This window comes from Coregonus clupeaformis, chromosome 34, assembly GCF_020615455.1.
Source record: "Coregonus clupeaformis isolate EN_2021a chromosome 34, ASM2061545v1, whole genome shotgun sequence".
NCBI classification, from domain to species: Eukaryota; Metazoa; Chordata; class Actinopteri; order Salmoniformes; family Salmonidae; genus Coregonus; species Coregonus clupeaformis.
In genome coordinates this window covers 9,003,513-9,016,073 of record NC_059225.1, presented here as the reverse complement: position 1 = coordinate 9,016,073, position 12,561 = coordinate 9,003,513, and the positions used below count along the sequence as shown (strand labels likewise).

Sequence of the window (12,561 nt, the reverse complement as noted above, 5' to 3'; positions counted from 1 at the left end):
CACGGTGTGCGTCGTCAGCCCAGCCCAGCCGGTCCCTGCTCCACGCACCAGGGCCACGGTGTGCGTCGCCGGCCCAACCCGGCCTGTTCCTGCCACTCGCACCAAGCCAAGGGTGCGAGTCGTCAGCCGGATTCAGCCTGTTCCTGCCACTCGCACCAAGTCAAGGGTGCGAGTCGTCAGCCGGATTCAGCCCATTCCTGCTACTCGCACCAAGCCAAGGGTGCGAGTCGTCAGCCGGATTCAGCCCATTCCTGCTACTCGCACCAAGCCAGGGATGCGAGTCTTCAGCCTGGTGAGGCCTGTTCCGGCTCCACGCACCATGCAAAGGGTGCGTATCGTCTGCCAGGTCCGGTCCATTCCTGCCTCACGCGCCAAGCCAGGGGTGCGCGTCGGCAGTCCTGATCCAGCTAACTGGGTCAGATCGGACTGGGGGCACTACGGGGAGATTGTAGTAGGGTGGTGGTCAAGCCCGGAGCCGGAGCCGCCTCCGAGGAGCAACACCCACCCAGCCCTCCCCTATTTGGGGTGTAGGCGCGGTCGGAGTCCGCGCCTTTAGGGGGGGGTACTGTCACGCTCTGGCTCCGGGACTGTGTATTTTGAGCCAGGGAGTGTTCATTTTGGTTGTGTTTGGTATTGGTTGTGTTGTATTTGGTTGTGTGTTCTTGTCTAGTCGTGTGACTCCCAATCAGTGGTAACGAGTGTCAGCTGTCGGCTCGTTATCTCTGATTGGGAGCCATATTTAAACTGTCAGTGTTCACCTTAGTGTTGTGGGTTTTTGTTCCTTATCAGTCATTGTAACTGAGGACTTCACGATTCGTCATTGTTTATTGTTTTGTAGTAAGTACTTTAATTAATAAAGTCATGTTCGTATCGCACGCTGCGCCTTGGTCCAATCACTATGTAGACGTTCGTGACAAATGTTTCAAAATGTTTATTGCTTTCTATTTGCAATGTAAATCTATATCATGTATGTATGGCTCATCTGTGGCAGAGAGGATTATGTAATTAATCAAAAGGCAAGCACATCTTAAACATTTGTATTTTATTACATTTTTAATAATCACATCACTAATTAACAATTAACCACAATAAAACACTTATTTCAAACCAAAAAATTAATTCAAAATGAATGAAAAACAAAAAATCTAACAAAATACATTTAGCAAATTACAAAGTCTACCTAACACATCCCCATTTGTTTCAGCATGCTTTTAAGTAGGTGTGTTCTATTTGTACACAGTGTGTGCGCTAGTGGTAGAAGCACATCTATGGGCCTCATCGTTCCATTACTGGAGAGCTATAAGCATAACACAAGCCAAACCTGACAGCTACTGTTAGTCTTACACAAAACTGTGTGTTAGGACGTGGAGGTCTCCATGACACTCCAGGGTAGTGTGTGTTTGTGTGTGTTCCATATGTGTGTGTGTGTGTGTGTGTGTGTGTGGAGGGCGAGGGGAACCATGTTCCTAAATGACCGATATGACCTCTGATTTCTAATCCCTCTTCCTTGCATGTTATAACGGTATTTTATACAGTGCAATTCATACATATTAGTTTCAATCCCTTTCATGTTACAGGTATCTTGTTTTCAAAATCAACGCAAGGAGGTCACTGTATCCTACAATGTCAAAATCACATCTAAGAAGGTAAATAACAATATGTGGGGATGGACAAAGATTATGTGAAAGTTAACAAAAGGCTGTTCAATAGACAGCAATGCACAAACTGGACCAGACCCTACTATCCCTCCCATAAACCCTCTAACACTCCCCACTGACACAACCATCACGAAGCAATGGGAACACAAGATAAATACATATACAAAAGTGTTGCGTCTTTAGTACATTATATCTCCAGAACATTCTTTCACTTTAGCAGCCCTTTTCTTGAAAAAAAAAAGGCAGACTTGCTCAATAATAATAATAATAATAATAATGTTGCTCCTTACCATTAAAACCGTTAAAAGGTAGATGAACATAAAAGCTATACTTCCTTATTACCCTCATTGTTGTTTTCATATTGTTTTTGTTGCTGTGACGAAATAGTGTATAAACAGTCAGATCTATATTTCTATACAACCGTGTGCGATCTCAGAGAGAACATCAGTCAAGACCAGGGGTGAAAGAGATAGTAAAAGTGTGGACAGGCACAAGGAGAAATGTCCCCATCAGACGAGGACCGTGGCAACAGAGGCCATACGACGATCCACCTCAGCGGCCGCTCCTCTGATGCGCGACAAAACTGCTCAAATATCAATATCTACAAACCTCTCCAATTTCAAAATAAAATCTTTGTTGATAACAATAAAATGTATAGCCTGTTTTTCTTAAAACATTTGGCTCCGGGGATTATTCCACACATCTCAATAGATTGTGATTAATTCAATTTAAAAACACTATTAATCTCTTAAACAATATTTCATGGAGGTCCAAGAAGCAAAATGGGAGGCCATCAAGATTAAATACAGTTCTATGCTCTGCAGGAGTGTGCAAAGCTCCTTAACTGTGTTTGTTAAGGGGCCCTGATGCATTGTAGACATTTCCAGGGATAGGTCTACCTTTAATCAAATACAGATCTCCATCACAGTGAACCCTCTTTGATATATTCAAGCCTTTAAGGTGCTTTTAATAGCTTCCATATCTCTGATTTAAGAGGAGATTCAAGTGTCAATTGTATTATTTTTACACATTTTGGAGTGTTGGTGCTACTTTCAGTAGGTCTCCATAGCAGGGCGTAATTGGTGTCCTGTCCTCATTTGAATACAACACAAATAAACACGATGAACTTATAGCTGAATTATATAATATACCAAACTGCAATATAATTGTCAGGCAAAATGACAGCCCCCGATTTTCTTCCTGCCCACTGTCTAAAGCAAAGAAAGCAATAATAAGGAAAGATACACCACTGACTAGCCCCCAAGGACAAATATACTGAACCACAACACTGCAAGTCATAATGCACATAGGCTTTCTGCTCTGGGCATTATATTACCTGGCCATGCACTAAAAAGGCAATTGGAGGCAATTGTTGGATACATTGCTATGAGTAAAATAAGCCACATTGAATGTTCCACTGCCAACAGCCTGACAAAACAAGTCCTTCAGCAGAACCCCTAATAATGTTCCAACAAGTCCTTCAGCAAGTCCTCTAATAATGTTCCAACAAGTCCTTCAGCAAGTCCTCTAATAATGTTCCAACAAGTCCTCTAATAATGTTCCAACAAGTCCTTCAGCAAGTCCTCTAATAATGTTCCAACAAGTCCTCTAATAATGTTCCAACAAGTCCTTCAGCAAGTCCTCTAATAATGTTCCAACAAGTCCTTCAGCAAGTCCTCTAATAATGTTCCAACAAGTCCTTCAGCAAGTCCTCTAATAATGTTCCAACAAGTCCTTCAGCAAGTCCTCTAATAATGTTCCAACAAGTCCTTCAGCAAGTCCTCTAATAATGTTCCAACAAGTCCTTCAGCAAGTCCTCTAATAATGTTCCAACAAGTCCTTCAGCAAGTCATCTAATAAGGTTCCAACAAGTCCTTCAACAAGTCCTCTAATAATGTTCCAACAAGTCCTTCAGCAAGTCCTCTAATAATGTTCCAACAAGTCCTTCAGCAAGTCCTCTAATAATGTTCCAACAAGTCCTTCAGCAAGTCCTCTAATAATGTTCCAACAAGTCCTTCAGCAAGTCCTCTAATAATGTTCCAACAAGTCCTTCAGCAAGTCCCCTAATAATGTTCCAACAAGTCCTTCAGCAAGTCCTCTAATAATGTTCCAACAAGTCCTTCAGCAAGTCCTCTAATAATGTTCCAACAAGTCCTTCAGCAAGTCCTCTAATAATGTTCCAACAAGTCCTTCAGCAAGTCCCCTAATAATGTTCCAACAAGTCCTTCAACAAGTCCTCTAATAATGTTCCAACAAGTCCTTCAACAATGTTCCAACAAGTCCTTCAGCAAGTCCTCTAATAATGTTCCAACAAGTCTTTCAGCAAGTCCTCTTGTAACTGTCAATAACACCTGACCAGAACCTTCAGAAAACAACTGAAATGGAACAACAACCAGGACTAGTTACAAAATACAACTCTTCTAAATCCTAATCAAACTACAGTACCACCAGGCGGCTTGACGGTTCGTTTTCAACTATGACATTCTTTCTGTCTGTGTCTCTCCAGGGACAAGAGTACATCAGCTTGAGCTTCCAGCCCGAGTTCCATCCCAGTTTCAGGTAAGCAGGACAGGAGGCACATAGACAAAGACACACAGCTCCACCAATTTCCAAGACACTTTCCTTCACATCATTAATCTTCCCACAAGTCCCTTGTACTGAATTCAAAATAAAAGCTTCCAAACTCTATTACTTTCTTGAACTTTCCCAGACTACTATTCTGACACATCACAGTGTTGTTTTAACACACTGGAGACGTCTTTCAGTGTTCATTGTCTCCCTGTCTTCATCTCCCTCGTCACACGCCTGACATGCTTCCTCAGTCTCAAAGCCCTAAACAGAGTTGCATCTTTATGACTGTATGCCTTTGTTTCAAGAAACATAAATGTGTGCGTGTATTCAAGAGGCTTTCTGTGTCCTAACGGTAAAGTGACCATCCACCGTATTGCTTGTACAAGAAAATATAAAAATCAAGAAGAAAACTATGAGAAAAACCTTCTACCAAAACAGATGATGAAAATAAACCAGTCGAGAGAGAGAAAGTAAACAGAACAGAACACCACAGCTCATTGTTACAGCAAAATTCACTCAAACACACCATCACAAACACAGAGATTAAAGAGAGTTAAATAGCCTACTGTTCAAACAGTCTACTAGATTAAAATGCTCTTATGATGGACAGTGAAGAAAGAGAGGAGGGAGGTGAGGCAGTGAGTGAGTCGATGGTTAGTGAATAGTGAGTGAATAATCAATGGTTATTGGGAACACACGACAGCCCTACATGCTCACAAGTAAAGGGGTGCTACACACATATTACCCTGCATACATAACCCACAGGTGAGTCTAGGAGGGTTTCCCATTGGGTAGTGTCTATGGGGGTGTCTGTGCGAAGCAAACAGGTTTGTTCAAGGCTGGGGTTGCCTGGTAGGTTACGCTCTCACTAAAACGGCACTAGTACGTACTGTAATACTGGATAAGACTGACGTTTGCTACTGTACGCTGTGACTGCCATGTTATGCTCTTGTAGAGGTGAAGGAAACGTGATCTAATATGAGCACTGTTGTCAGACGCCAGGAAGGGAAAGGTTCATATACAACACAACCCATCGCTCCTCCCATCACCTGATCAGAGGGACCAATGGAAACCATGATCCTAGGAGAGTCCTCAGAGCACGTTAATACAAGGTTAGCACAACCAGAGAAATCGGAGAGAACATGGCAAGCTTCCGTTCCCCTCCCAATGTTATCCCACCCTGCCTGAAGCTTGGTCTACTGTATGCACAATGTCAGCTCAGCCAATGAGAACAGGACAGCGGTAGGTAGGTAGGTAGCGCAGGGGTAGACGTAATAACATGACACATGAATGAGATCATAGGAAGGGAGAGGTGTTTGGATGTGGGGAGTGGGGTTGAGGGTCATGACCTGAGTCCTGCTAGTGTGCCGTTGCCCCCATGCCCCAGCAGGGGGAGGAGTGAGGGGGCCGGGGGCAGCAGGGGTAGCTGGCGGAGGCCTGGGAGTCATTGAGAGAGACGCTGGGTTGCAGGTGTGAGGGGCTGTCGTCCGAGGCTGGCCAGGTTATGATGTCGGCGCCGTGGTCCGTGCGAGATCAGGCGTTCTCGCGGAAGTTGAGCTTGAAAGACTCAATCTGGAGGAGGAGAGAAGAGAGAGGAGTGAAGGAGAGAGAGGAGAGGAGAGAGAGGAGAGGAGGAGAGAGAGGAGAGAGAGGAGAGAAGGAGAGAGAGGAGAGAAGGAGAGAGAGAGAAGGACATAGAAGAGAGGAGGAGAGAGAGGAGTGAAGGAGAGAGAGGAGCGAAGGACAGAGAGGAGAGGAGGAGAGAGGAGTGAAGGAGAGAGAGAAGAGAGAGGAGAGAAGGAGAGCGAGGAGAGAAGGAGAGCGAGGAGAGAAGTAGAGAGAGGAGTGAAGGAGAGAGAGAAGAGAGAGGAGAGAAGGAGAGCGAGGAGAGAAGGAGAGAAGTAGAGAGAGGAGTGAAGGAGCGAGAGGAGTGAAGGAGCGAGAGGAGAGGAGGAGAGAGAGGAGAGGAGGAGAGAGAGAGGAGATGTTGAGATGAGGAGGGTAGAGGGATAACACAAAGAAGAATTAGACGCCTGTAGAATAAGAAGTCAAAGGTCATGTGGAGGTCAGGGACTTCATGTACAAATTAAATAATTCACAAAATAAATAAGGACGTCACAAAGTCATTTAGATAACAGACCCTCTCTGCTCCTTCTGCATCCCAACTTCAAAAGGCCCCTCTCCAGACCAGACATTCATAAAGCACATTTGAATTGAAGCTAGGTGGTCAAAGGTACAGGCCAGTATTTGAGAGGCCTCATTTCAGCTCATATTTTACATTTACATTTTAGTCATTTAGCAGACGCTCTTATCCAGAGCGACTTATAGTTAGTGAGTGCATACATTATTATTTTATTTTTTTATACTGTCCCCCCGTGGGAATCGAACCCACAACCCTGGCGTTGCAAACGCCATGCTCTACCAACTGAGCTACATCCCTGCCGGCCATTCCCTCCCCTACCCTGGACGACGCTGGGCCAATTGTGCGCCGCCCCATGGGTCTCCCGGTCACGGCCAGCTACGACAGAGCCTGGACTCACATCAGGGGATAGGAGTCTGACAAGGAGTCAGGAGTGGTACGCGGCCCTGGAGGAGCGAGGAGAGGTGGGGGACAGGTCGGCTTGGGAGGAGGGCATACTTACTTGTCTCAGGGATACGTGAGTCCAGGCCCTGGGGGTAATGGAGGCCCTGGCACGGGACGCCCTCCTTCACCCCATTCTCCTGGGCGGGGCTGTTTGCCTGCCCTGGCACCGTGGCTGAGACTGGGGCTAGGGTTGGGGTATCACTGGGGGGAACCCCATTCCCCTCTGCTATCTCCTGGGCACCCTCAGCCTAGAAACACATACAGTGGCAGGGTGTCAGTTGGGGCAATGGAATGGAAAAGGGTTTGCAGTGTGTGTACAGTAGGACAACAAGAGTACTCAAAGAAAACATGGCAAGCGCTGAGAATGTCTTCAATAAAAATGGTAAGAAAATCATTAAAGCTATAGCACAACCAGGGTGAGTGGTCTGACAGAATCAAATCAAGTGGAAAATCGAGCTATATTTACTCAAACATATTAGATGAGGAATATATTCTTAATCTATATTTAACAATTGGAATAATAATAATCGGAATCTTTAGACAGGGGTGTAGGAGTACGTAGTAGGAGTCTCTGGGTCCATAAATCAGGTGTCACTATTTCACAAAGAGACTACAATGGAAGGGACCAATGATAAAATCCAGGGGAAGTTAGATCGTTTGGTAAATGTGTGTGTAATTCAATATATTTCAAACCCATTAAACCCTGGGTTTTATCACCATTTTAATTTGAAAGAAATGTGCATACCTAAACCATAGAGAGCGCCAAAACAAATACAGTGAGGGGGAAAAGTATTTGATCCCCTGCTGATTATGTACGTTTGCCCACTGACAAAGAAATGATCAGTCTATCATTTTAATGGTAGGTTTATCTGAACAGTGAGAGACAGAATAACAACAAAAAAATCCAAAAAACGCATGTCAAAAATGTTATAAATTGATTTGCATTTTAATGAGGGAAATAAGCAGTTGACCCCTCTGCAAAACATGACTTAGTTGGCCACCAGGTTTGCACACATCTCAGGAGGGATTTTGTCCCACTCCTCTTTGCAGATCTTCTCCAAGTCATTAAGGTTTCGAGGCTGACGTTTGGCAACTCGAACCTTCAGCTCCCTCCACAGATTTTCTATGGAATTAAGGTCTGGAGACTGGCTAGGCCACTCCAGGACCTTAATGTGCTTCTTCTTGAGCCACTCCTTTGTTGCCTTGGCCGTGTGTTTTGGGTCATTGTCATGCTGGAATACCCATCCACGACCCATTTTCAATGCCCTGGCTGAGGGAAGGAGGTTCTCACCCAAGATTTGACGGTACATGGCCCCGTCCATCGTCCCTTTGATGCGGTGAAGTTGTCCTGTCCCCTTAGCAGAAAAACACCCCCAATGCATAATGTTTCCACCTCCATGTTTGACGGTGGGGATGGTGTTCTTGGGGTCATAGGCAGCATTCCTCCTCCTCCAAACACGGCGAGTTGAGTTGATGCCAAAGAGCTTGATTTTGGTCTCATCTGACCACAACACTTTCACCCAGTTCTCCTCTGAATCATTCAGATGTTCATTGGCAAACTTCAGACGGGCCTGTATATGTGCTTTCTTGAGCAGGGGGGACCTTGCGGGCGCTGCAGGATTTCAGTCCTTCACGGCGTAGTGTTACCAATTGTTTTCTTGGTGACTATGGTCCCAGCTGCCTTGAGATCATTGACAAGATCCTCCTGTGTAGTTCTGGGCTGATTCCTCACCGTTCTCATGATCATTGCAACTCCACGAGGTGAGATCTTGCATGGAGCCCCAGGCCGAGGGAGATTGACAGTTATTTTGTGTTTCTTCAATTTGCGAATAATCGCACCAACTGTTGTCACCTTCTCACCAAGCTGCTTGGCGATGGTCTTGTAGCCCATTCCAGCCTTGTGTAGGTCTACAATCTTGTCCCTGACATCCTTGGAGAGCTCTTTGGTCTTGGCCATGGTGGAGAGTTTGGAATGTGATTGATTGATTGCTTCTGTGGACAGGTGTCTTTTATACAGGTAACAAGCTGAGATTAGGAGCACTCCCTTTAAGAGTGTGCTCCTAATCTCAGTTTGTTACCTGTATAAAAGACACCTGGGAGCCAGAAATCTTTCTGATTGAGAGGGGGTCAAATACTTATTTCCCTCATTAAAATGCAAATCAATTTATAACATTTTTGACATGCGTTTTTCTGGATTTATTTGTTGTTATTCTGTCTCTCACTGTTCAAATAAACCTACCATTAAAATGATAGACTGATCATTTCTTTGTCAGTGGGCAAACGTACAAAATCAGCAGGGGATCAAATACTTTTTTCCCTCACTGTATGATGTAAACATGTATTGGTCAAGTGTTGTGTAAGATGATAGGCATGTGCAGGCATACTATAACATCTCTGAAATAGGCCTATAGCACCTCACTGGGATTATATTCTCAACTGTATACAAGTATTGATAGATGAAATCCAAAAGAATGTGATCGAGGACCAACTGAGAACATGTCCCATTGTGTATGTGCGTTTATTATCAACTGTGTACTCTATGCATTGCAGAAAGTTCAAGTTAATTCACAGTGCCAGAGGAGATGAATGGTGCAGCCATTGAGATGTGACTGATAATATGGACTGTCATAGGCTGAGGGGACAGGCGACATCACGCTAGATAGGGCTGGTCCCTAGGAGAGTTCCTTCCAGTACCACCAGCCTCTCCCCTTGGTCATCCTTACTCCTCTCACACACGTCCTCTTATGGGGGAATGAGGGTCAGTCTGTGTCTGGCTCTCCTTCCCCCCTGTGGGATGCACATCCCCCTCTTCATCTCATCTCATCCCTCTCTCTCTCTCTCTCTCTCTCTCTCTCTCTCTCTCTCTCTCCACCCCAACCCCCCTCCTTCCATCCCCTCTTCATCTCATCCCTCTCTCTCTCTCTCTCTCTCTCCCTCTCTCTCCTCCACCCCAACCCCCTCCTTCTATCCTCCTCCTCATCTCATCCCTCTCTCTCTCTCTCTCTCCTCCACCCCAACCCCCTGCTTCCATCCCCCGGTCTTTCGCTGTTGCTCAGACTAGAACTGCTCGGGCCTAGCCATGCTTGAAGGTCCAGTCTTCCTACATCTCTGAGAGGGAGAAAAGGTGGTGGAGGGAGGCAGGAGGGAGAGTTCAGATTCTGGAGGTGCCGCAGGAAGAGAGAGAACCATGCTGTCAACCGCCATGAGTAAAACACCTCCCAGCATTCTTCAAGTGTTGTTATCAACACAGTGAGGAAAGAGTACAAACAGAGAAACTAAATGCAATGCTTTCCCCCTCATTGCTTATTTTTATGTCTCTCTCTCGCTCTGTCTCTCTGTCTCTCTGTCTCTCACACACACACACAAACAAACAAACAAAACAGTGGGGAGCGACACTTTCCACAGCTGGTATTGTCCACAGTGTATTGTAATAACGTGGCATTACCATCGATCAGTAAACAGGGACAAAATACAGATAGCACTTACTGTACCTGTGCCTTTGGCTATCCTCCCTTAAATGTTTTTCAGAATGCTAACATTGTGGAGATCACATTTCTCGACTATGCCATTTGATACAGGCTGAACGTCTGACATGCACCAGATGTATGAGACTAAACTGTAATGTGTGTGTAAGTAGGAGTATAAAGTTACTCAGTATGAGGCCCCTTTGTCTGGTGACCTCACCTTGATGTTGCCACCGCCTGGCTCGTGACACAGGTTGTCCATTGAGCCCACTTTGGACTTAGCCTTATCCTTGAAGTTCACTTTCTGGGACTCGATCTTCACATCGCCGCCCCCTACAGGACACACACAGTCAGTGGAACAGCATAGAGATACACTGCACTATGTCTAAGGAACATTACATTTACATTTACATCATTTAGCAGACGCTCTTATCCAGAGCGACTTACAAATTAATCAGCTGGTGATTAAACGAGCAATGGACAGATGTTTTTCTTTTTTTTCACCCCCTGTTTTATCTTGTCTCATCGCGCTGCAACTCCCCAACGGTCTTGGGAGAGGCGAAGGTCGAATCATGCGTCCTCCAAAACCGCGCTTCTTAACACCCGCTCGCTTAACCCAGAAGCCAGCTGCACCAATGTGTCGGAGGAAACGCCGTTCAACTGACGACCAAGGTCAGCCTGCAGGCGCCCAGCCGAACCCCAGGCTGTAGTGATGCTGAAACACTGCGATGCAGTGCCTTAGACCACTGAGCCATTCGGGAGGCCAATGGACAGATGTTCTGCTTAATCTTTATAATCATCTTTGGTAGTCATGTTCCTTAATTACTTTTGGATTTTATCTATCAATACGTATATACAGTTGAGAATATAATGACAGTAAGTGCTGTGGTCAATAAAACACAGAGACACATGTAATACTGGGTACATACAGGATGGCAACTCAACAGGTCTACCCATGAGGACCTTACCAGGCTTGTGTTTGATGTTGGCCTTGGAACCACACTTTGATGTCACTTTGCTTAGGTCCACCTTTTTGTTGAGTATCTGAACCTGCAAATATACATCAAACCCAGTTACACACACTGAAGAGGTAATTCATGAAAATCGGTCAATGAGCCATGACAGCCATCTTCTTCGCCATGCAGTTGAATCTATTCAGCTTGATCATCAGCCATCTGTTCTTGGAAAAAGTCATGTACTACCCCCTTCTACCAATGTCCACCGCATTCAGTAGCAATAAGAGCACAACCAATCAAAGGAGGAAGTATGTATGGAGAGCCAAATCAGGATTGAGTGTCTGTGCAGGTCAGAGGTCAGACAAGTAAGGGTGGTGTTTGGTGTTGAGTGAGTTAGAGACAGAGACAGTCTAAACCAAAGGCAGCAGCAGGCACTAGGGAGAAGGGCTAGCTAAAGCTACCATGCTGAACAATAGCCTCGTCGCCAAGGTCCAAAAACAACAGAAAGGGAAAACAACTGTGATTAAGAGTGACGTGTCTCAAAAGCGTTTGGTGGTGTCAATCGGCAGGAGCGATGTGTTCAGGCAATGACGTGCCAGTGCCAGAAGGGGGCAGCACTGTAGAATTTCCTAGACTAGAACCGAATCCTGAACATAACTGTCAACTGTAGGACAGTGACTCAGATCATTTGAGTCTATGAGTCAGGTTCTTGAAAAAGGTCTCAGACCGAAAAGTCCACAATAAATGGGCGGGGGAGTTATTATTTTTTTGTATTAGTGCAGTTCAGTCTCAGACCTGTTCCAGTGGAGTCTTCAGAAGATATCTAATAAAAACCCCCAAGGTATTTATTGGTAATGATGTGTGGTCGGTCATGTGGGGTTTGGGCCATTGAAGCTAAGCCGCAATCCGGTACTAACCTTCCCTCCACCAGGAACATGCTTGATATTGTCCTTAGAACCCAGGCGTGAGGTGACGTGGCTGAAGTCCAGCTTTTTGGAGACTATCTGAACCTACAAACACAGCATGCCAGGCAAAGAGGAAGAGTAGGGTCACCGTGGGGGTTAGAGGAAGAGTAGGGTCACCGTGGGGGGTTAGAGGAAGAGTAGGGTCACCGTGGGGGGTTAGAGGAAGAGTAGGGTCACCGTGGGGGGTTAGAGGAAGAGTAGGGTCACCGTGGGGGTTAGAGGAAGAGTAGGGTCACCGTGGGGGGTTAGAGGAAGAGTAGGGTCACCGTGGGGGTTAGAGGAAGAGTAGGGTCACCGTGGGGGTTAGAGGAAGAGTAGGGTCACCGTGGGGGGTTAGAGGAAGAGTAGGGTCACCGTGGGGGT

At 45.7% G+C, this 12,561-nt stretch overlaps 1 protein-coding gene across 1 annotated transcript in view; it reads right to left on the bottom strand.

Moving 5' to 3' along the window:
- Nucleotides 1-1,025: 1,025 nt before the first annotated feature.
- The window catches only part of LOC121549440 (microtubule-associated protein 4), a 140,884-nt gene continuing 129,348 nt past the window's right edge, over nt 1,026-12,561 (bottom strand). The window contains exons 13-17 of the mRNA XM_041861248.2: nt 12,151-12,243; nt 11,246-11,327; nt 10,498-10,610; nt 6,872-7,061; nt 1,026-5,801 (exon numbers count right to left, since the gene is read on the bottom strand). Of these exons, the coding sequence (XP_041717182.2) occupies nt 5,797-5,801; nt 6,872-7,061; nt 10,498-10,610; nt 11,246-11,327; nt 12,151-12,243 (483 nt within the window). The 3' untranslated portion in view covers nt 1,026-5,796. The remainder of the gene's footprint in view (nt 5,802-6,871; nt 7,062-10,497; nt 10,611-11,245; nt 11,328-12,150; nt 12,244-12,561) is intronic.